Source organism: Scyliorhinus canicula, chromosome 18 (genome assembly GCF_902713615.1).
Source record: "Scyliorhinus canicula chromosome 18, sScyCan1.1, whole genome shotgun sequence".
NCBI classification, from domain to species: Eukaryota; Metazoa; Chordata; class Chondrichthyes; order Carcharhiniformes; family Scyliorhinidae; genus Scyliorhinus; species Scyliorhinus canicula.
This window is the reverse complement of record NC_052163.1, coordinates 30,301,153-30,323,603: the sequence shown is the minus strand read 5'-3', so window position 1 is coordinate 30,323,603 and position 22,451 is coordinate 30,301,153. Positions and strand designations below refer to the sequence as shown.

At 47.0% G+C, this 22,451-nt stretch overlaps 1 protein-coding gene across 1 annotated transcript in view; it reads right to left on the bottom strand.

The window, feature by feature from the left end:
- Positions 1-22,451, bottom strand: part of LOC119953062 (monocarboxylate transporter 4-like) — a 61,290-nt gene that overhangs the window by 6,721 nt on the left and 32,118 nt on the right. Inside the window, exon 3 of the mRNA XM_038776874.1 lies at positions 943-1,086. Within this exon, the coding sequence (XP_038632802.1) occupies positions 943-1,086 (144 nt within the window). The remainder of the gene's footprint in view (positions 1-942; positions 1,087-22,451) is intronic.

Sequence of the window (22,451 nt, the reverse complement as noted above, 5' to 3'; positions counted from 1 at the left end):
TTAACTCCCCAAAAAAAAAACATCTCTGGCTGCCCTTACTGAAAGGATTACAGACCACATGTTTCCACCAAAATGCCTACAGATCCATTGTTCAAGTTTCTCTTCCTGGTGTTTTATGATTCTTTCCTTTCTACTCTGAACTTTAAAGTCAATATGATGCAGCCTTTCGATAAACATGTGCTGTTTTTTAAATTGTGACTAACTCGGCGTTTGTTTGGAGTTGCATTTACATCAGATGTTTATCAGTTTTAATTTAAATTTAAATTTCCCCCATCCTGTACATTTAAATTTTAATTCCTAAAACTAAAAGTTATTTTCTAAATCATCTGAACAACCAACTAGATATTTGCAACAACTTAAAAACAAAAACTATTGCAGGGCGAGCAGGAGAAAAGAGTAGGAGACCGGGACTAATGAGCACTTACACATGCACGTAGCCAAATGGTCTCATTCTCTGTTGTATGATTTTATGGCTATGATAAGGAAACGTAAACTGTGAGTAGAGCCGTGATAAATGAAAAATCTCAGTGAATGAAAATAGATTCTTTTTTTTAGTTTAGGTGCCATACAGCTTCATGCCAGCCACAAAATTACAGTTCCAGACACATAATTTAATAATGCATAAATAATATTTGTAACTTGAGCACATTTGGAGTCCAAAGAAATAAAAAGCTTCAAGACCATGGACACTTTTTTCTTCATGAAGCAAAGCATTTAACTGCAGGCAACATCTACGGAAAGTGAAGCAGAGTGGAAGCATTTTGAGGTTGGTGAACTTTCATCAGTGCTGGCAGATGGACAATGACCTGAAAGGCTAATGTTGCTTCTCCCGCCACAGATGTTGGCTGATCTACTATGTATTTCCAGTATTTATTTCTGATTTCTAGCATCAGCACGCAGTACTTTGCTTTTCTTTTTTTAATTGTTGTAAGAATTTCTTACCAGTGATAACACCAGCAGTCATGTAGATCTGGATTATGCTGGTGCACAGTGATGCAAGTATCATACCCGCTGATGCAAATAGGCCTCCTACCATCATAACAGGACGACAGCCAAAGCGATTCACCAGAACACTGCACAAAGGCCCTGTGTGAAGCAGAGGAGGAAGAAAAAATGGTCAGGTGACTAGTTCAGAACAAAGAACCATTAAAGACTTAGTTTAGTCAGTAGAGAAGACTTCTACCGCAACAAAACCCAAACATCAGAGATCTGGGGAATCTGATATTACCGATTTACAAACTTAAGTTCTTGATTGAAAGCAACATACTTAGCCATGCAGTCACTTGGGTCAGTTGTGTACAATTGTGTTACAAGGACCTAGGTGAAGGGCAAAGGGCAATTGTGTAGAGTACGACCAGAAATGAAAGGAACATATCAAAATGTAGTGATTATACAATGTTACGTTGTGGCTTTCAGAAGCAAGGTGTCCTTAAGAGCAAATTACAGGAAAGGTGTTGATAAAGTACAGTAAGGGAAATAAAGTAATTTGACAGCACAAGAAAGAAAATGGTTGATCTCAGCTATACAAGAATGGCAAAAATGTCAAAATCATTATAGGGTATTACCGTTATCATACAGGATTCAGAAACGATTTTACAATGCACGGAGATTTATTTTTAAACTTTCTTAAGATTTAGTTTTCAGGGGCAGCATGGTGGCACAGTGGCCGCACTGCTGTCTCACGGTGCCGAGGTCCAAGGTTCGATTCCGGCTCTGGGTCACTGTCCGTGTGGAGTTTGCACATTCTCCCTGTGTGTGCGTGGGTTTCCTCCGGGTGCTCCGGTTTCCTCCCACAGTCCAAAGATGTGCAGGTTAGGTGGATTGGCCATGCTAAATTGCCCTTAGTGTCCAAAATTGCCCTTAGTGTTGGGTGGGGTCACTGGGTTATGGGGATAGGATGGAGGTGTGGGCTTGGGTAGGGTGCTCTTTCAAAGAGCCGGTGCAGACTCGATGGGCCGAATGGCCACCTTCTGCACTGTAAATTCTATGAAATGTGCAGGGTAGGTGGATTGGCCACTCTAAATTGCTCCTTAATTGGAAAAAATGAATTGGGTATTCTAAATTTATAATTTAAAAAAAGATTTAGATTTGAATCTACATTTGTTAAACTAGTCTTTCAACTTTTCGATTTTTAAATGTGTGGCAGCTTTGTGAAAGTATGAAATGACAATGGTTCAGTGAGGGAAACCGGCCATCCAACAGGTTATCTCCTTAACCAGGTTATCTCCTTAGCAAATCAGATTGGAAAATTATGAGCACAAAGGCTCAGAAGGATGTGTGAATTAGAGTAGGTGAATTCAAAGTCAAATCTGGCACAGAAAGACAAATAAAGACCAGAATTACAATTTTGGATGGGTTCAGGTGTGCACATGGGGTCAAAGTCCCCCAAAAAAGTGGGGTCAGGTTGGGAATTCAACATTATCCTGTCCACTTCCGGATTTAACCAAGATGGGTCTGTAGGCAACCGGGAAACCCTGTGGAGTTATCAGGTAAATAATTAAAATCCCACATTCTCCACTTTGATTTGGGGCCAGGTTAGCTCAGTTGGCTGGATAGCTGGTTTGTGACGCAGAGCGAGGCCAGGAGCACAGATTCACTTCCTGTACTGGCGGGAGGGTGCCCAGGTGGCACTGCCAGGCTGGCAGGGACATGGCCAGGGTGCCAGGCTGGCAGTGCCACATTTAAAATGGAACCACGACCCTTCCGCTCCTTGGAGCTCCTCAGTCCAGGAAATACGGCTGAGTGTGGCCTTGGTGGGGTGTTCTCCGCCGGGGCAAGAAAACAAGGTAGTGCCGGTAAAAGTCAGGTCGTTCCTGCCACTATTGCCGCCCAGAACGGCACTCTGTTTTATCTTGGTCAGATCGTGCCCTCAGGCTCTCACAGCAGGTCACTGCTGACATCTGTGGCCTCCTGGAAACAGGTTATCTTCGCAGTGGTGCAGCTAAGCATGTGTTGCCAGTGGTCAGCTATCACTGCGGGCATCTCTTTCCTCTCCTTCCCTCCCCCCCTCCCGGTAATAGATGAGTCTGAGAGGTCGACAGGTCAGAGGGTAAGCACAAAAATTAATTTTAAACGTTAAAACCTGCATTTTAACTAAGTAATTGTCAGTGGCTGGAATAAACAAGACATAATTTTCTGTGGTGAGTTCTGTACTGGTCTGCTTCATTATCTGAGAGATTGTGAATAGACTGAACAATGACCAGACTGTCCCACCTTTGACCCTGTGCTGGAGGGAAGGTCTTTGATGAAACACCGAAGATGGCGCCGCCGAGCACGTGGCCCTGAGGAATATCCTGGGACTGAGATGATTGGTTGAGATGATAGCTTCAATTTTCTTCACATTGCAAGGCCTGGAGGGAGGATTAGGTGGCACGGTGGGAGGATATTTCTGAAAAGAAAGGCCTAGAAATTGGTTTTGTGGCAGCTCCAGCACAGAGTGGATGGCGTGCCAGGAATATGTGTGCAAAGAGGCCATCCTGAAATCCATATTAGATCTCCTTTCCTCAAAACCAGAGAATTGTGGTCTATTTATGTAACAATATGGCAAGTAGTTAAAGTCTTCCCAAAATTGGGTAATTTGTATGCCAAGCCAGCCAAGAGGTAAGTTGGGGGTGAGGTGAATCAGAGCAAATGGGTTAACCAAGCCTACATTACAATTATAGAGCAAGGATTCAGTTTCTCGAGTTCCACATTAAGATCATTTATTTCTGACTGATTTATGTTTCCAATGGGAGCCTCCAGTGGAGGGCCCAGAGAAATTGAGTAAATTTTTACCATATTTACGAACAGGACATATAGCTCACATTAGCCTTCTGCTTATCAGCTTCAAGGGTGCAGTGTCTGTTTCAGAAAAACGCTCTTGACACTTTGTCACCAGCTTCCAATTTGGGAAAAGGCTTGCCTTTGGGATGTGGGGAAGGTGCTCCCTGAAATTCCTCCCTTAAATACTCAATTAGAACCAGAATTGAGGCGTGACACTCACCGACCAATTTCTTCTAGAAAGATTCCAAACTTTATTCATCTCTCTATTCTACTTCAAAAAACATTCAATACGGTGTTGCACAAGAGGTCCTTACACAAAATCAGGGCTCCATGGATTGAAGATTCATTAATGAACAGAAAACAAATGGGCGCAATTCTCCGCTCCCCACGACGGGTCGGAGAATAGCGGGAGGGCCTTCCCGACATTTTTCCCGACCTCCCGCTATTCTCCCAACAACACGAATCGCTGCTCGCCGGTTTTTTACGGCGAGCAGCGATTCTCCCCTATCCAATGGGCTGAGTTTCCAGGCCTTTACGGCCGTTTTCACGAACTCCAACACACCTGCTCTCACCGTTCGTGAAAACGGCCGCAAAGTGCCATTGTCGAGAACCATGGCATCGATTGGCACGGCCGCACCACGGGTCCGAACCCCGCCCACTCTTTGTTCCTCCGCCGCCCCGCTGGATTTGTCCGTGGGGCGGCTGAGGGGCATAACGGCCCATACATGCACGGGTTTCACGCATATGCGTGATGACGTCATCCGCGCATGCGCGGGTTGGAGCCGTCCAATCCGCGCATGCGCGACTGACGTCATCGTGCACGTCAGCCTCCGTTACCCTTGGCGCGCGGGCTTAGCGAAGTTCGCTAAGCCTGCGATGCCGTGGTTCACGGGGCCCCGCTGCTAGCCCCGACCGGGGAGCTGAATCGGGTCCCGGGAGGGGGCGCGGAGGCTGCCGTGAAACACGGCCAGTTTCACGGCAGCCTTCACAACACTCCGCATTTGCGGAGAATCGCGCCCAAAGATTTGGATCAAATGGGTCATTTTCAGCTAACATTACCACAAGGGGCAGTATTTGGATCTCAGCTATTTACTATCCATCAATAACTTGGATGAGGGGATCAAGTATCTTACATCCAAGTTTACTGACAATACAAAGTTAAGTGGGAATGTAAACTGTGAAGAGGTGATATAGACAGGTTAATTGAGTAGGCACGCAAGTGGCAGATGGAATGTAACATGAGGAAATATGAAGTTATCCACATTGATAGGGGAAAATAGAAAATAGTATTTTTTAAATGGTGATCAACTGGGAAATTTTGATATTCAGAAAGAATTGTCCTTGTACATAAAGCACAGGACGTTAACCTGTAAGTTAACATGTTGGGCCGCACGGTAGCTTAGTAGTTAGTACTGCTGCCTCACAGCGTCAGAGACCCAGGTTCGATTCCCGCCTTGAAATGAAAAATGAAATGAAATGAAAATGAAAATCGCTTATTGTCACGAGTAGGCTTCAATGAAGTTACTGTGAAAAGCCCCTAGTCGCCACATTCCGGCGCCTGTCCGGGGAGGCTGGTAGGGGAACTGTGGGTGACTGTGTGGAGTTTGCACATTGTCCCCAAGTCTGCATGGGTTTGCCTTGGGTTCTCTGGTTTCCTCCCACAGTCCAAAGATCTGCACGTTAGGTTGATTGGCTATTAGTGCCCTTAGTGTCCAAATATGGTTAGGTGGGGCTACAGAGATAGGGTGGGGGTTGCAACTATGTAGCGTGCTCTTGAGGGCAGCACGGTGGCGCAGTGGTAGCACTGCAGCTTCACGGAGCCGAGGTCCCAGGTTCAATCCTGGCTCTGGGTCACTGTCAGTGTGGAGTTTGCACATTCTCCCCGTGTTTGCGTGGGTTTCGCCCCCACAACCCAAAGTTGTGCAAAGTAGGTGGATTGAACACGCTAAATTGCCCCTTAATTGGAAAAAATGAATTGGGTAGTCTAAATTTCTAAAAACAACAAGGTAACGTGCTCTTTCGGAGAGTCGGTGCAGACTCAATGGGCCAATTGGTCTCCTTTTGCACTGTAGGGATTGTATGTTTCTATGTAAGTAAAGTGAGCAATTAAAAAGCAAATGGCATTTATTACAAAGGGATTGGAATGTAAGAGTAAAGAAGTCTTACTAAAATTATATAGTGTCTTGTTGAGACTACACCTGAAATAGTGTTTGGTATTGGAACCCTAACTGGGAAAGATATACTTCTTCCAACGTGTACCACAGGCTCACTGGACTGAGACATGTGATGAGGGAATTGTCCTATGAGAGACCAGGTTGACCAAGCCTGTATTCCCATGAACTTTGACAAAGGGTCATCTGGACTCAAAATGTTAGCTCTTTTCTCTCCTTACATATGCTGCCAGACTTGCTGAGATTCTCCAGCATTTTCTCTTTTGGGTGCTATATTCCCAAGAGTTTAACACAATAAGAAGTGGGCTAATTGGAGCATGACAGGTACAGACTGGGAGGATGTTTTCTCTGGCTGGAGACTCTAGAACTCGGGGTCACAATCTTATGCAAAGAGATTGAAATTAAGAGAAATTTCTTCAAAGGATTGTGAATCTTTGAACTTCTCTTACCTCTTAGAGCTGCAGATGCTCAACCATTGAGTACATTTTGTACAGTTTCGAGAAAACTGTCGATCGCTTAAGGAAATTAAGTAATACAGGGATAGTGCAGGAAGGTGGAGTCGAGATAAGAGATCATCCATGATCTTACTAAATGGTGGACCAGGCTTGAAAGATCGAATGGCCCACGCCTCCTTTTTCTTATGTTCTTGTGTTCAGATTGCATCATCCATACATTGCTGTAGATTGACAACTATTTCAAGACTAGGAGGAGGCATGTCCTTGCAGGAAATTTAAACCTCCCCAATGACACAGACAGATCCAGATAATAATATCTGATGCACATCTGTGAATTATTTGAAGTAACCACATGACAAATACCATTGCTGACAGCAATGGGAGGAATGTGGTGGGCATTTCCTAGTGTTCATTGCCAAGGTGACAACAATACAGAATACATGCCACTGGCCATTGGGCTAAATATAACGTATTAGCTTAATTATCTGTTGAATTTTCTAATGGATTCGACATAATTGTTATAACAAATCTACACTTAATGAGTATTAAAATGCAGTACAATCAAACCTAAAATAACGCAAGCAAAATGAAGATTTTACCTATTTCCTGAATTAAGCAGATAATAGCTCAGGGAGAAATTCAGGATGCATTTGCAGTGGTGCACAAAGTGGCAAATTTAATAAAGCTGCCTGAAAATCACTGCTCAGAACTCACTAATGAGACGAGGGAGGGACTTGGGCGAAGGGACAGAGAGGAGGTTGAGGGTGGACCGGTGGAGGCGCGGACATGGGTTGGAGGTGGGCCCAACAAAGGGGATGGCTGATCGGCGATGGGTGGGGGCAATGAGCCCCCCAACTAGGCTGATCACCTGGAATGTTCCAGGGTTAAATGGGCCGGTCAAGTGGGCACATGTGTTCGTGTATCTTAGGGGACTGAAGGCGGACGTGGTAATGTTGCAGGAGGCGCACCTCAAGAGTAACTGAGCAGATTAGATTGAGGAAAGGCTGGGTCAGTCAGGTCTTTCACTTGGAACAAGACTCAAAGACTTGAGGGGTCACGATCCTGATCAATAAGCGGGTGGTGTTTGAGGTGGGTAGAATAGTCTCGGATGTGGGAGGTCGGCACATTATGGTCAGTGGGAAACTGGAGGGGGTGCAGGTGGTATTAGTAAATGTGTATGCGGCAAATTGGGATGATGTGGAGTTTATAAAGAGGATGCTGGGGAAGATACTGGACCTGGACACGCACAGGTTGGTCATGGGAGCTGACTTCAACACAGTTATTGACCCTAGCTTGGACCGGTCAAGCTTGAAAACGGGCAGGGTGCCAGCAATGGCAAAGGAACTAAAAGGGTTCATGGAGCAGATTGGGGGGGTGGATCCATGGAAATTTGGGCAGCCAAGGGTGAAGGAGTTCTCCTTCTACTCACGCATGCATAAAGTGTACTCCCAGATGTGCGAGCAGCTGAGGAAATGTATACCTGCAGGTCAACGACACGGGGGAAATTTCAGCAGGGGTGGTCTGGGAAGCACTGAAGGCGGTGGTCAGAGGGGAGCTGATCTCGATACGGGCCCATAGGGAGAAGGTGAACAGGACAGAGACGAACCGACTGGTTAAAGAGATACTACAGATCAATAGGAGGTATGCGGAGACCCCAGAGGCAGGGCTTTTAAGGGAACAGCAGAGGCTGCAGGCGGAGTTCGGCTTGTTAACCACAGGGAGGACGGTGGAGCAGCTGAGAAAGGCGAGGGGGACGATCTATGAGCATGGGAAAGAAGGACAGCAGAATGCTTGCACAGCAGCTTAGAAAGAGGGAGGCAGCCAGGGAGATAGGGAAAGTAAGTGACGGAGATGGGAACCTGGTTGGAGGTCCAGCAGGGGTGAATAAGGCGTTTAGGGATTTCTACAGTAGGCTGGACAGGTCGGAACCCCTACTGGGCCGGAGGGGATGAAGCACTTCTTGGGAGGGGCTGAATTTCACAAAGGTGGACAGGGAGCTGGTAGAAGAGCTGGGGGGCCCCGATCAGGTTGGAAGAGATAATGGAGGGTCTGAAGACCATGCAGTTCGGTAAAGCCCTGGGGTCGGACGGGTACCCAGTGGGGTTTTAACAACAAAACAAACAAAGAAAAGTACAGCACAGGAACAGGCCCTTCAGCCCTCCAAGCTCGTTCCGAAATTTTTATAAAAAGTTCTCTGGGATATTGGGGCCGGTATTGATGAGGATGTTCAATGAGGCAAGGGAAAGAGGGGTGATGCCCCCGACGATGTCACAGACAACAATTTTGCTGATTCTGAAGCGGGACAAGAATCTGGAGCTATGTGGTTCCATAGGCCGGTATTCCTGTTGAATGTGGATACTAAATTGCTGGCCAAAATTTTGTCCTCCAGGATTGAGGATTGTGTTCCAGACGTTATTGGGGAGGACCAGACAGGGTTTGTTAAAGGTAGGCAGTTGGTGGCCTATGTAAGAAGGTTGTTAAACGGGATCATGAAGCCCCCGGAAGGTAGGAAGGTGGAAGTAGTGATCACAATGGATGCAGAAAAGGCTTTTGATCGGGTAGAATTATCTGTGGGAGGTACTGGGACGGTTCGGATTTGGGCGGGACTTTATTGACTGGATCAGGTTGCTGTATTAGGCTCCTGTGGCAAGCATATGGACGAATAGGACAACATCGGACTATTTTAGACTGCACCAGGGGACGAGACAGGGATGCCCCCTCTCCCCACTGTTGTTCGCGCTAGCTATAGAGCCGTTGGCAATTTCTCTGAGAGCCTCAAGGGGCTGGTCCGGGGGGGGAGAGCACAGAGCCTCGCTCTATGCAGACGACCTGCTCTGTATGTATTAGATCCAACAGAGGGGATGGAAGTAATCATGAGGATTGTTGGGGATTTTGGCCGGTTGTGGGGTATAAGCTAAATATGGGGAAAAGTGAGATGTTTGCGGTCCAGGCGAGGGGACAGGAGAGGCGATTGGGGGAGCTGCCGTTTAGATTAGTGGGGGGAAGCTTTAGGTACCTAGGCATTCAAGTAGCGTGGGAATGGGACCGGCTGCAAAATTAAATCTGGCCTGACTAGTAGACCAAATGAAGGACGATTTTTGGAGATGGGACAAGCTTCCGTTCTCTCTGGCTGGGAGGGTGCAAACGGTGAAGATGATGGTCCTCCCGAGATTCCTATTTGTATTTCAGTGTCTCCCCATCTTTATTCCGCGGTCCATTTTTAAACGGATCAACAAAGTGATCACGGGTTTCGTTTGGGCGGGCAAGACCCCGCGAGTAAGGAAGGTAATGCTTGAGCGGAGTCGGGGAGAGGGCGGGCTGGCGCTGCCAAATTTTAGTAACTACTACTGGGCGGCGAATATAACCATGATCATGAATGGGTGGTGGGGGAGGGGTTGGCATGGGAGCGTATGGAGGCGGCTTCTTGCAAGGGCACCAGTCTGGGGGCATTGGTTACTGCGCCTCTGCCGTTCCTGTCATCACGGTACTCCACCAGCCCTGTGGTGGTAGCGTCCCTGAGAGCCTGGGGGAAATGGAGGAGGAATGTGGGAGCAGTGCGAGCATTGGTCTGGTCTCCAATCTGCAATAATTACCAGTTTGCCCCGGGAAGTATAGCTGGGGGGTTCCGGATATGGCGGAGAGCAGGGATTGAGAGGACGGGGGATATGTTCATAGAGGGGAACTTTCCGAGTATGAGGGTGTTGGATGAGAAGTTTGGGTTGGCGAGGGGAAACAAATTCAGGTATCTGCAGGTGCGGGACTTCCTACGTAAACAGGTGTCAACCTTCCCGCTCCTACCGCTAAGGGGGATTCAGGACAGGGTAGTTTCCAGAGGGTGGGTAGGCGAAGGGAGCGTCTCTGACATTTACAAGGAACTTATGGGGTCAGAGGAGATGCAGACCAAGGAGCTGAAGCACAACTCTGAAGCACAGCTGGGAGGTGAGATAGAGGATGGCCTATGGGCGGGCGCATTGAGTAGAGTCAACACGTCCGCAACATGTGTCAGGCTCAGCCTGATACAATTCAAGGTTGTTAACCGGGCTCACATGACAGTGGCCCGGATGAGCAGATTCTTTGGGGTGGAAGATAGGTGTGCAAAATATGTGGGAGGACCAGCGAACCATGTCCACATGTTCTGGGCATGTCCGAAGCTTGGGGGATTTTGGCAGGGGTTTGCAGATGTCATGTCCATGGTGTTAAAAACAAGGGTGGCACTGAGTCCAGAGGTGGCAATTTTCGGGATGTCGGAAGACCCGGGAATCCAGGAGGATTCAGGAGGCAGACGTTCTGGCGTTTGCTTCCCTGGTAGCTCTGAGACGGATACTATTAGCTTGGAGGGACTCAAAGCCCCCGAAGTCGGAGACCTGGCTATCGGACATGGCTAGCTTTCTCTGTTTGGAGAAAATCAAGTTCGCCTTGAGAGGGTCACCCGGAGGTGGCAACCGTTCGTCGACTTCTTCGCGGAAAATTAATCGTCAGCAGAAGGGCGGGGGGCTTAGTTTAGCTTAGAGTAGGGGGTTAATAAAAGAAGGGAGAAGGCATTTGCACTATGTTTATAGTTTCATGTACATTGTTTATTTTGTTGTTGTTACAATATCAAGAATACCTCAATTAAATGTTTATTAAAAAAAACTCACTAATGCACTGTACTGAAAAACAAATCTACTCTCAGAGCAGACGTCCATGTGAGGAAATTCCGATTCTGTGTACCCTGGGCCAGAAGTGGTATTGGCATTTGAATTTTAATCGTCACAATATAATTAGAGCAAATGCCTCAAGGGCAGGAGTTGTGGAGAGTTTTAATTTTACACAACAACATCACAGTTGCACCCGACATGTACAATAGCCAGCCTACAGCTTACAATTGAACAAACTTGGTGCGGTTTTTCCATCTTGTTGCGCCTGGCGCCAACCCACGTGCACAGAGTAAATCATGGGAACGGCCCAAATCGAGATTCACACCGGGTGCGAACCATTTTGCAATTTACCTGGCCATTCCCAATGGCAAGATCCAGATCTTGCTCAAAAATGACAAAAAGCGCATTACGCCTAAAGATTGAAGTCGAATGCCGCGGCCTCCTGGAAGTCACCTGGCTCCCCAGTGAGAGGTGGCGCAGACGTAATTTCGTACTCCAGAAAAGTTGGATCTGGCTCAATGGCTACCATGGGGAAATGAGCAGGTGGGTAGCCCTTTCTATTTACCGGCATGCAGCTCCAGGACACCAGCCCCTCATGCCATCATTAAATATTGTGGAGACCCACAATAGGGGAAACCACAGCTGCAGCCTGACTGCCCTACTAAACTCTCCCAGCACAGAGCCCTGCTGCAACTTCTCTCCTGAAAGTCAATTTCACTCCCCCTTTGACTGTGAGCAGTCTCTAGCTTCACAGCTGAAGGCTGGGCAGGGCAGCACCGTAGCACAGTGGTTAGCACTGTTGCTCCACAGCGCCAGGGTCCCAGGTTTAATTCCCGGCTGGGTCACTGTCTGTGCGGAGTCTGCACGTTCTCCCCGTGTCTGCGTGGGTTTCTTCCGGGTGCTCCAATTTCCTCCCACAAGTCCCTAGGATGTGCTTGTTTGGTGAAAAGGACATTCTGAATGCTTCCTCTGTGTTTCCGCACAGGCGATTGAGGCGACTGGGGGCTTTTTACAGTAACTTCATTGCAGTGTTAATGTAAGTCTACTTGTGACAAAAATAAAAATGATTTATGTCTTTCAAAGGAGGGATTAACGTATTAACATCTGGGGGCTTGTGCCAAAGTTGGGAAAGTTGTCTCACAGACTAGTCAAGCAACAGCCTGACATAGTCACACTCACAGAATCATACCGTACAATGTCCCAGATACCACAATCGCCATTCCTGGGTATGTTCTGTCTCAGAGCAAGACAGCAGAAGTGGCAGCACAATCGGGATGGAGTTGCCCTGGGAGTCCTCAACATCAACTCTGGACCCCATGAAGTCTCATGGCTTCAGGTTAAACATGGGCAAGGAAACCTCCTGCTGATTACCATATACCGGCCGCCGTCAGCTGATGAATCGGTACTCTTCCAGGTTGAACACCACTTGGAGGAAGAACCAAAGGTGGCAAGGATGCAGAATATACTCTGGGTGGGGGAACTTCAATGTCCATCAGCAAGACTGGCTTGGTAGTACAACCACAGATCTCCATCATCAGCAAAGTGATGGAAGGAGTCATCAACCGTTTTATCAAGCTGTACTGGAACAACTTGGCTGGGGATGTGGCAAGTTCTGGAGCACAAGTACTATTGCCGGAATATTGTCAGGGCCCATAGTGCTATCAAGCGGCACTTACTCAGCAATAACCTGCTCACTGCTTCCGCCAGGGTCACTCAGCTCCTGATCTCATTACAACCTTGGTTCGAACATGGACAAAAAAGCTGAATGCCAGAGGTAAGGTGAGGGTGACTGCCACACAACGCCAGCATCATCTCCTGCGCCTGAAGGCTTTGGGACTCCTCCAATCAGCTTTGCAGTCGCTGGAATGTCGCTGATACCCACTCCTGAATCTCATGGCTTTGTCGTATCATCTGCCTCAGCTGTGGGAGAACCTTGTCCGGATGCTCAGCATCTGACTGGGACTCAACTGAGTCCTGGGACCCAGCAGATCTCCGGCTGCTGGCTTGGATATTCCCGCCTCCACCTGATGTGCATCAGTAGCTGTGTGGTACTCACCAGATAGTGCCCTGAAGCCTCTCCACTAATGTTGCCCACCAAGGTGTGTGTCTCTGCGCTGGTGGAAGGTGGGGGTGATAGCTTTAACGCATCGGTGATTTTCTCCTTGGAGCTCTCCTCTCAGGTAGTATCTTGGCTGGTGGTGGATCTCTCCAGATTGCCCAGCCTCATCAGACAATGGGCGTGGTCAATGAAAGGGAAGGGCATCAACAACTCACTTGAGACAGGTCAACTGGGTGATGGGGCCCACTCTGGCACAGGCCAACCCTTGCTGTCGGTGACTGCTCTCTCCTCAGGCTGCCTTGCAATCTCCAGGGCCCGTCCCTCATAGGGGGTGAGGCCTCGGATTTCTGGGACTCCTCTCCCCACCTTTGCCCTTTCTCTCTTATAATAATAATCGCTTATTGTCACAAGTAGACTTCAATGAAGTTACTGTGAAAAGCCCCTTGTCGCCACATTCCGGCGCCTGTTCGGGGAGGCTGGTACGGGAATTGAACCCGCGTTGCTGTCTTGTTCTGCATTACAAGCCAGCTATTTAGCCCGGTGTGCTAAACTAGCCTGTTATAGGCTATAGATCGGATAATGAGAGAGTGCTAGATGTCAGCCAGTGGATTGGAGGGGGTTGTTTGGGAAACTGGAAAGGTGGCAGACGGGACTGATGCCATGAGAGAGGTAGTAACTTACCGTCGCAGATTGTTGGTCTTCTTCCTACATTGTACCGCGGTCCTCTTGGTCATGTTGCCTGGACTCACTGCAGATGCCACTGCCTCCCAGGCAGCATTGCTGACCCTGCTGCTGGTGCTCCGACCCCCTCGGGGGAACAGGGTGCCCTACCTCTCATCCATGGTATCAAGAAGTCTAGATAGGGGCGACATGTGGCGCAGTGGTTAGCATTGGGACTGCGGCGCTGAGGACCCGGTTCGAATCCCTGGGTCACTGTCCGTGATACATGTTGCAGCACATTCGACCATCAGAGCATCACAACTGAGCTTGATCTTGTTTATAATTTACGTTTCCCCTGCCCCAGACCTCCCCACCACAGCCCCTGCAACCGTGGACATTCCTGAATAGCCATCAGAAACAAGAGTCTTGGGCAGTTTTCTCATTCCTATTCTAGGGAAGCTTAGTTTTCTTGCTGAGGTCTGACTTATCACAGACCAGGGTAAAAAGCTCCTGCCTACTCTGGATGAATTTACTGAGCCAACAGAAGTACTTAATTATTAAAAGAAAAGCTTAAAGATTTGAGAACTCATGTTATTGTAAAACTGTCTTCTAAGCACTTCATAAAGGTGCATAATCTAAATAATCACAGATATGCAGAGGAAGACAAGGAGGTGGGAGCAGTGGCAGTATTGATTAAAGATAGCATTACAGTACTGGAGATAAAATGTTCTGGAGGGGGTCAAGGAAATGATCTCTCTGCCATGGAAAAGGACTAGGAGCAAAATCGAGTGCAAGGATAAAGCCAGAAACTACAGACCAGTCAGTTTGACATCTGTGGTAGAGAAACCTCTGGAAACTATACTTTGGACAAAAAAAATCAATAGTCACTTCGACAATTACAGTCAATTAAGGAAAGCCAGCATGGATCCATCATAGGAAAATCATGATAAACTAACTTAGGAGTTTTTTGAGGAAGTAACAGAGAAGATTATACGGGCAGTGCTGTTGATGTGGTGTACATGGATTTTTTTAAGGTGTGTGATACAGTGCCACACAACAGACGTGTGAGCAGAATTCTAGATCATGGGATAAGAAGGAAAGTTGGCACTTGGATAAGAAATTTGCTGAGTGACAGGAAACCGAGATTAGTGATAAATGGTTGTTTTTCAGGTTGGAGGAAGGTTTGTCGTGGAGTTCCCGGGGCTCAGTGCTGGGATCCTTGCTCTTCCTGATACATATATTAATGACCGAGTGACTATGATGTTCAGGGTATGATTTCAAAATGTGCGGATGATATGAAGATTGGAAACGTTGTCAACTGTGATGAGGATAGTCTTCAATTGCGAGAGAACATGGGTATATTGTTGGATTGGGCAGACAAATGGCAGATAAGTTCAATGTAGAGAAGTGTCAGCTGATTCATTTTGGCGGGAAGAATATGGAGAGACAGTACAAAGTAAAGGGAGAAACTCTTTTTTAAATGGAGAAAGGAGTTGCAGGATCCGAGGGACCTAAGTATATATGTGCGTAGGTCATTTAAGATAGCAGGGCATGTTGAGGGAGCAGTTAATAAAGCATGTAGTATATTGGGCTTTATTAATAGAAACACTGAATACAAAAGTAAGGGGGTCATGTTGAATCTGTATAAGACATTTGTTAGGTCTCATCTGAAGTAATGCATTCAGTTTTGGTTGCACTACTTGAAGAAGGATATTAAGGCATTGGAGAAAGTACAGAGGAGATTTACAAGAATTATTCCAGGAATAAAGAACTGTAGCTATGAGGATAGATTGGAGAGGTTGGGACTGTTATCCTTGGAGAAAAGAAGGATGAGAGGAGAGTTGATAGAGGAATTCAAGAACCTGAAGGATACAAACAGGATAGAGCAGGGGTGGGCAAACTGCGGCCCGCCAAAGGTCTTTATGCGGCCCACCAAGGTCAAGTCATAAAAATTTTTTAAGAAATTTTTTTTTTTTAAATAAGGTTAATGGGGGGGGGGGGGGAGAAACTGTTGGGTTATTGGTATAGGGTGGATACGTTGACTTGAGCAGGGTGATCATTGCTCGGCACAACATCGAGGGCCGAAGGGCCTGTTCTGTGCTATACTGTTCTATGTTCTATATGAGGCGCCCAGAATCATAACCGGGTGAAGCACCATTTTTGAAAAGTAGAGAAAAAGAGGGCTAAAGGCAGGATGCCGCCGGGGGAAGCGCTGAGGTATATGCCGCACGCTAATTGGTTACAACCGGGACTATTAATTTACTATGCGGCCCTTTAAAATTGTGAATTTCTGAATGTGGCCCTTGCACGGAAAAGTTTGCCCACCCCTGGGATAGAGAGATACTGTTCCCACTCAGAAGGTATCAAGAACATGAGGGCACAGATTCAAAATAATTGGCAAAAAGAGTAACTGTGGTGAAGAAAACGATTTTCACCTAGAGGGTGGATGGAGCCTGGAATAAACTTCCTGAGAGGGTGGTGGAGGCAGGTTTGATTAAAGGTATTCAAAAGGGTATTGGATTGCTATCCGTAAAGGAAGAATGTGCAACGTTACCAGGATGAGGCAGGGGAATGGGACTGAATAGAATCCTCTTTCAGAGAGCCAATATGGCATCAATGGGCCTCCTCCTACCCTATAAAGATTCTGTGATTGTGTGACTATTGTTGAGGAAGATGAAGTTGGTACATTTATTTCTCATTGGTATCATCAGCAAATCCCATCAGCAATGACAGTAGTTCGGGCCACAGTTTAGCAGGAAGAAACACTGCTGTTTCCAGCCCTGGTGAAGACTCATTATTTTGTACAAGTTACTTTGCACAAGTTGAAAATCTCAGTGACTTGAACAACCACAGAAAGACCAACAGGAACAAGGTTTTTATGGAGTCAGAAAGAGCTTAAATGCTGATCACATTAGGATAATTTCCAAAACTTGTCCCATGCGATGTGTAGTATGGATACTGCTCTAAAGCCTTTTTAAAAATATCATGACCTCAGAGTTCACATGGATACGGCAAGCCAAAGTGTACAACGGGTATTTATCCAAACATCCACTTTTCAAAATGTAAGACAATTGCATCCACAGGTAACTCAACATACACAAGACCATAAAGAAAATGATAATGTGTGAACAAAGATCTGTTTTGTCCATCCGTAGGCATGCATTGCACAAGTTGGGACCAATCTTTAGCCTGCGTTTGCCTTCGGAGGGAATGGCAGCATAGACGGAATATCCGGAGAGAAATGGGAAACGCCGATTCTCTCCAGGGGATCACGATTCACGATTTTTCTCACCCCTTGCCGGTGACACCATAAGGTTCACATCCATAGAGGGAGAGAGCCTCATTTTAACAGATTTCAATAAATTTTAATATCATTAGCCAGCCCCGCTGCCACATGATTCCCCCATCACTGAATATTCAAACCTCACTGACGGAGGTTTACAATAGATTTTGAAAGATGAGATTAGGTAGAGGGTTTGGCACAGTGCCACCTGGCAGTGCCAACATTTGCCAAGGGGCAACGCCAGGCCGGACCCTCATGGGAGCCACATGGTTGGGGGGGGGGGGGGGGGGGGAAAGCAGGCACAGAGTAGGGAACTAGCAGGAAGTGGGGGAGCAGGTTGAGGGAGGGGAATACCGGTGATACTTCTGCGGTGGTGTGGGGGAGCCCCCAATGATTGTCAGGGGCTGAGAACGGAGCCCCCAATACTTCATGCAGGGGGAGGAGAGTTCCACTTCGGTGCTGATTGGGGCACCCTTTAAAGATGGTGCCCCAATTTCTGAGATGCTGGGTGTCGATTCTATGACGCCCCGCCAGAGGCTCATATTGTTTTAACGGCTCAAGATCTGGAGAGAAAACTTGGCTGTACAGCTGGAGAGCTACAGACTGGTTTTCAGTCTGAGCCTGACACTTTGAAAAAATATGGTAAGGTTCTGCTCATGACATTTAAAGCATTCAGGATTTTATAATGCCATGAAGAGTCCACACTGAGTTTGAAGAAATGAAAACTTAGTATTATTATACACAGCTCCAGTAGCTCTCTACTGCGTCTTCACTAGTCGGTGCCTTACTAGCCGAATCTATTTATGTACAGCCAGACAATGTTAAATTACCCCAACCCCCTTATCGGTGGAGCTCGTATTCTGCAAGGCATGGGGTAGTTAATCATTACCACCACGTAAAATCTGTATGGGTCTTTTGATGACACAGGTGCAAGTTGTTGACTGTTCATCTGCAGTCAGCTGGTTCCTGAAGTGACGTATGTGGCTTCGCCAGGCAATTTTGTTGCTGTGACAAATGTTGCTTCTTATTCAATCTGCAGGATATCACACTCTGCACTAGCATCAACTTCCCTCAAGTGGGCTGCAGCTCTAGACAGTATGTCAGTGATGTACATCTGCTTCCCCTGCTTGTATTTCACTTCCTAGTGATAGCCTTGCAAACAAAGTAACATCTTTTGCAAAGGCTTTAAGGCAGATAGAAGGAGTTTGAGAACGATGCTTTGAAATGGCTTGTCATCCGACTTTAAAGGTGCACCTTCTCTCTCTCAAAAGAGTACTGGCTGAAATGCTCATAAGCAAAAGACAATAGTCTAGCACTCTTGCCTTGACCTGTGTGTTGAGTCATTCAGTTTGCCCGAACGCTCTGAATGCAAAAGCAATTGTTTGCCCTTGCTGCGTGAGCATTGCTCCAAGACCTGTTCAACGGATATGACACTGCTGAATTTATCGCTGACGCCATAGTACCTTAGCTCTGGTGTGGTCACCATAACTTGTTTGATGTGAGTGTTCTTGTTCTGCACCCCAATATCACTGGTCCAAATGTTCCAGTCAGTGTCAGAGGGAGTGCATCAAACATTAACTGCGATATAATCTGCCCAATTAACATTGTATGTTGGACACTTTGCACCTTCCATTGCCAGGGAGGCAGGGAATTGTCAGGAGGCAAATTGCCTCGCCTAATTCCAGTGCAGCCATGCCCCTTTTTTCATCACGAACTGAAGTCACACACCCCTTTAGGTCGGTCTTCATTTCATTGACTTACACGGTTTTGATTATATGTAGTGTATAAAATTGACCTGTCGTCCTCAATCTGCTCAGCCCCTCACCGCTGACTCTGTGACAATGCTGACTCTGTTGCTGTCGCTGGACAGGAGACGGGGATTCTGGAAAGTGAATCGGGAAAGTGGGCTTGGGAATGGCTCAGCATGGAACAGGGATGGGGGAAGGCTCAGCACTGTCAGGGACTGGAGGGAGTGGTGGTATACTGATAATATCACAGGACAGGTAATTCAGAGGTCGAGGCTAATGCTCTGGGGACATGGGTTCAAATCCCCTCATAGCAGCTATTGCAATTTAAATTTAATCAATAAGTCTGGAATTGAAAGCGAGTCAAATGGTGACTACAAAACCCTTTTCGATTGTCATAAAAAAATCCATCTAATTCATTAATGTCCTTTAGGGGACAAAATCTGCTGTCCTTACTGGTCAGCCTCAAGACCCACAAGAATCTGGCTGACTCTTAAATGCCCTCTGAAATGGCCAAGCAGACCACTCAATTGTAGCAGACGATGACTTCCGGTGGAGGCGATGTGCTGAGCGGACGCACGCGCGGTGCTCCCGATGGGGCACACGGTTTCCTGGCTCTTTCCGCCCCATTTATGGCCATTTTCTTTTGAGGAAATGGAATCGTTTGGTAGTATTGGAGTAATTTCCTCATTTATCCCCATCACCCTTCTTGAATAATGGTACCACATTAGCTGTCCTCCAGCCCTCTGGCAGCTCTCCTGTGGCCAGAGAAGATATGAAAATTATTGTCAGAGCCTCTGCAAGCTCCTCTTGCCTCAAACAGCAGCCTTGGATACATCTCATCTCGGCCTAGGAATTTATCCATTTTTAAGCCAGCTAAAATCTTTAATGCCTCCTCTGTCCTTATGTTAATTTGTTCAAGTATATCATAGTCCCCCTCCCTGATTTCTATACCTACATCAAAGTGAACACAGATGCAAAGTACCCATTTAAAGCCTCATCTACGTCTTCCAGCTCCACACCGAGATTGCCACATTGGTCCATTATGGTGAATCCAACCCTGTCAGCCCTGCAAAGTCCTCCTCATTAACATCTGGGAGCCTGTGCCAAAATGAGGACAGATGCTGTACAGACCAGTCAAGCAACAGTCTGTCTGAATCAGACAGTACAATATCCCAGAAACCACCGTCGGCATTCCTGGGTATGACCTGTCCCACCTACAGGACAGATCTATTAGAGGTGGTGACACAGTTGTGTACAGTCGGGAGGGAGTTGCCATGGGAGCCCTCAACTCTGGACTCCATGAAGTTCCATTGCATCAGGCCAAACACGAGCAAGGAAACCTCCTGCTCATTACCCCCTACCACCCTCTCCCAGCTGATGAATCAACATCCTCCATGTTGAATACCCTTTGGAGAAAGCAATGAGGGTGGCAAGGGTACAGAACATACCCTGAGTGGAGGACTTCAAGTCCATCACCAAGAGTGGCTTGGTAGTACCACTACTGATTGAGCTTCCCTTGACTTAGAGGACAACGCTGTAGACTGGGTCTTCGGAGGTGGTGAGTGAGCCAACAAGGAGGAAAACCCTACTTGATCACATCCCCAGCAATCTACCCATCAGAGATGCACCTGTCCATGACAGTAGAAAAAAGCACAATTCTCGTGGAGACAAAGTCCCATCTTCAGATTGAGGTTGCCCTCCATCATGTTGTGTGGCACTGCCCACAATGCTAAATGGGATAGATTTCAAACATATCTAGCAACTCAAGACTGGTTGGGCATGAAGTGCTGTGGGACATCTGCAGCACCAAAATTGTACTCAACCATAATATCTAACCTCATGGCCAGGCATATGCCCCTTTTTACCATTATCACCATGCCAGAGATCAACCCTAGTTCAGTGAAGAGTGGAGAAAGACATGTCACGAGCAGTAGCAGGCATGGTTAAAAAATACGTGTTAACCTCGTGAAGCTACAACACTGGACTACTTGCATGTCAAACAGCGGAGGCAGCATGCGATTAACAGAACTAAGCGATCCTACAACTAACGGATCAGATCTAACCTCTGTAGTCCTGCCACATCCAGTTGTGAATAGTGTTGCACAAATAAAAACTAACTGAAGGGGGAGGTGCCACAAAGATGCCCATTCTTAGGGGAGCCCAGCACATCAGTGAAAAAGATACATCTGAAGCAATTGCAGCCATCTTCAGCCAGAAGTGCCAAGTGGATGACCTATTTTGATCCCCTGAGGTCCCCAGCATCACAGATGCCTATCCGATTCACTCCACGCGATACCAAAAAACAGCTGAAAGTACTGTACACTGCAAAGGCCCTGACAATATTCCAGCAATGGAACTAACTGCGCCCTTAGCCAAGCGTTTCCAGTACAGCGACAACACTGGCACCTACCCGGCAATGTGGAGAATTATCCAGGTGTGTCCTGTTTACTAAAAGCAGGGCAATTCTAGCTTGGTCAATTACCGCTCCAGTCTACTCTCAATCAATAACTTGGAATGTGCTATTACATAAAAGGTGTAATACAATTGCAAATTGTTATTGTTGATTTGGACATATATCACTGTTCCTTCATAAACACTGGGTGAATAACCTGTAAGTCTTTACCCAATAGCAATGTGGGAGCACCTTCAGCATACATAACAGTTCAAGAAGGTCAAACATAATTGTAAGAGGGAAGTAATGAATATGTGTAGCACGGTAGCATGGTGGTTAGCATAAATGCTTCACAGCTCCAGGGTCCCAGGTTCGATTCCCGGCTGGGTCACTGTCTGTGCGGAGTGTGCACGTCCTCCCCGTGTGTGCGTGGGTTTCCTCCGGGTGCTCCGGTTTCCTCCCACAGTCCAAAGATGTGCGGGTGAGGTGGATTGGCCATGCTAAATTGCCCGTAGTGTCCTAAAAAGTAAGGTTAAGGGGGGGTTGTTGGGTTACGGGTATAAGAACATAAGAACATGGGAACGTGGGAACTGGGAGCGGGGGTGGGCCATCTGGCCCCTCGAGCCTGCTCCGCCATTCGGTTGGATCATGGCTGATCTTTTGTGGACACGGCTCCACTTTCCGGCCCGAACACCATAACCCTTAATCCCTTTATTCTTCAAAAAACTATCTATCTTTACCTTAAAAACATGTAATGAAGGAGCCTCAACTGCTTCACTGGGCAAGGAATTCCATAGATTCACAACCCTTTGGGTGAAGAAGTTCCTCCTAAACTCAGTTCTAAATCTACTTCCCCTTATTTTGAGGCTATGCCCCCTAGTTCTGCTGTCACCCGCCAGTGGAAACAACCTGCCCGCATCTATCCTATCTATTCCCTTCATAATTTTAAATGTTTCTATAAGATCCCCCCTCATCCTTCTAAATTCCAACGAGTACAGTCCCAGTCTACTCAACCTCTCCTCATAATCCAACCCCTTCAGCTCTGGGATTAACCTAGTGAATCTCCTCTGCACACCCTCCAGCGCCAGTACGTCCTTTCTCAAGTAAGGAGACCAAAACTGAACACAATACTCCAGGTGTGGCCGCACTAACACCTTATACAATTGCAACATAACCTCCCTAGTCTTAAACTCCATCCCTCTAGCAATGAAGGACAAAATTCCATTTGCCTTCTTAATCACCTGTTGCACTTGTAAACCAGCCTTCTGTGACTCATGCACTAGC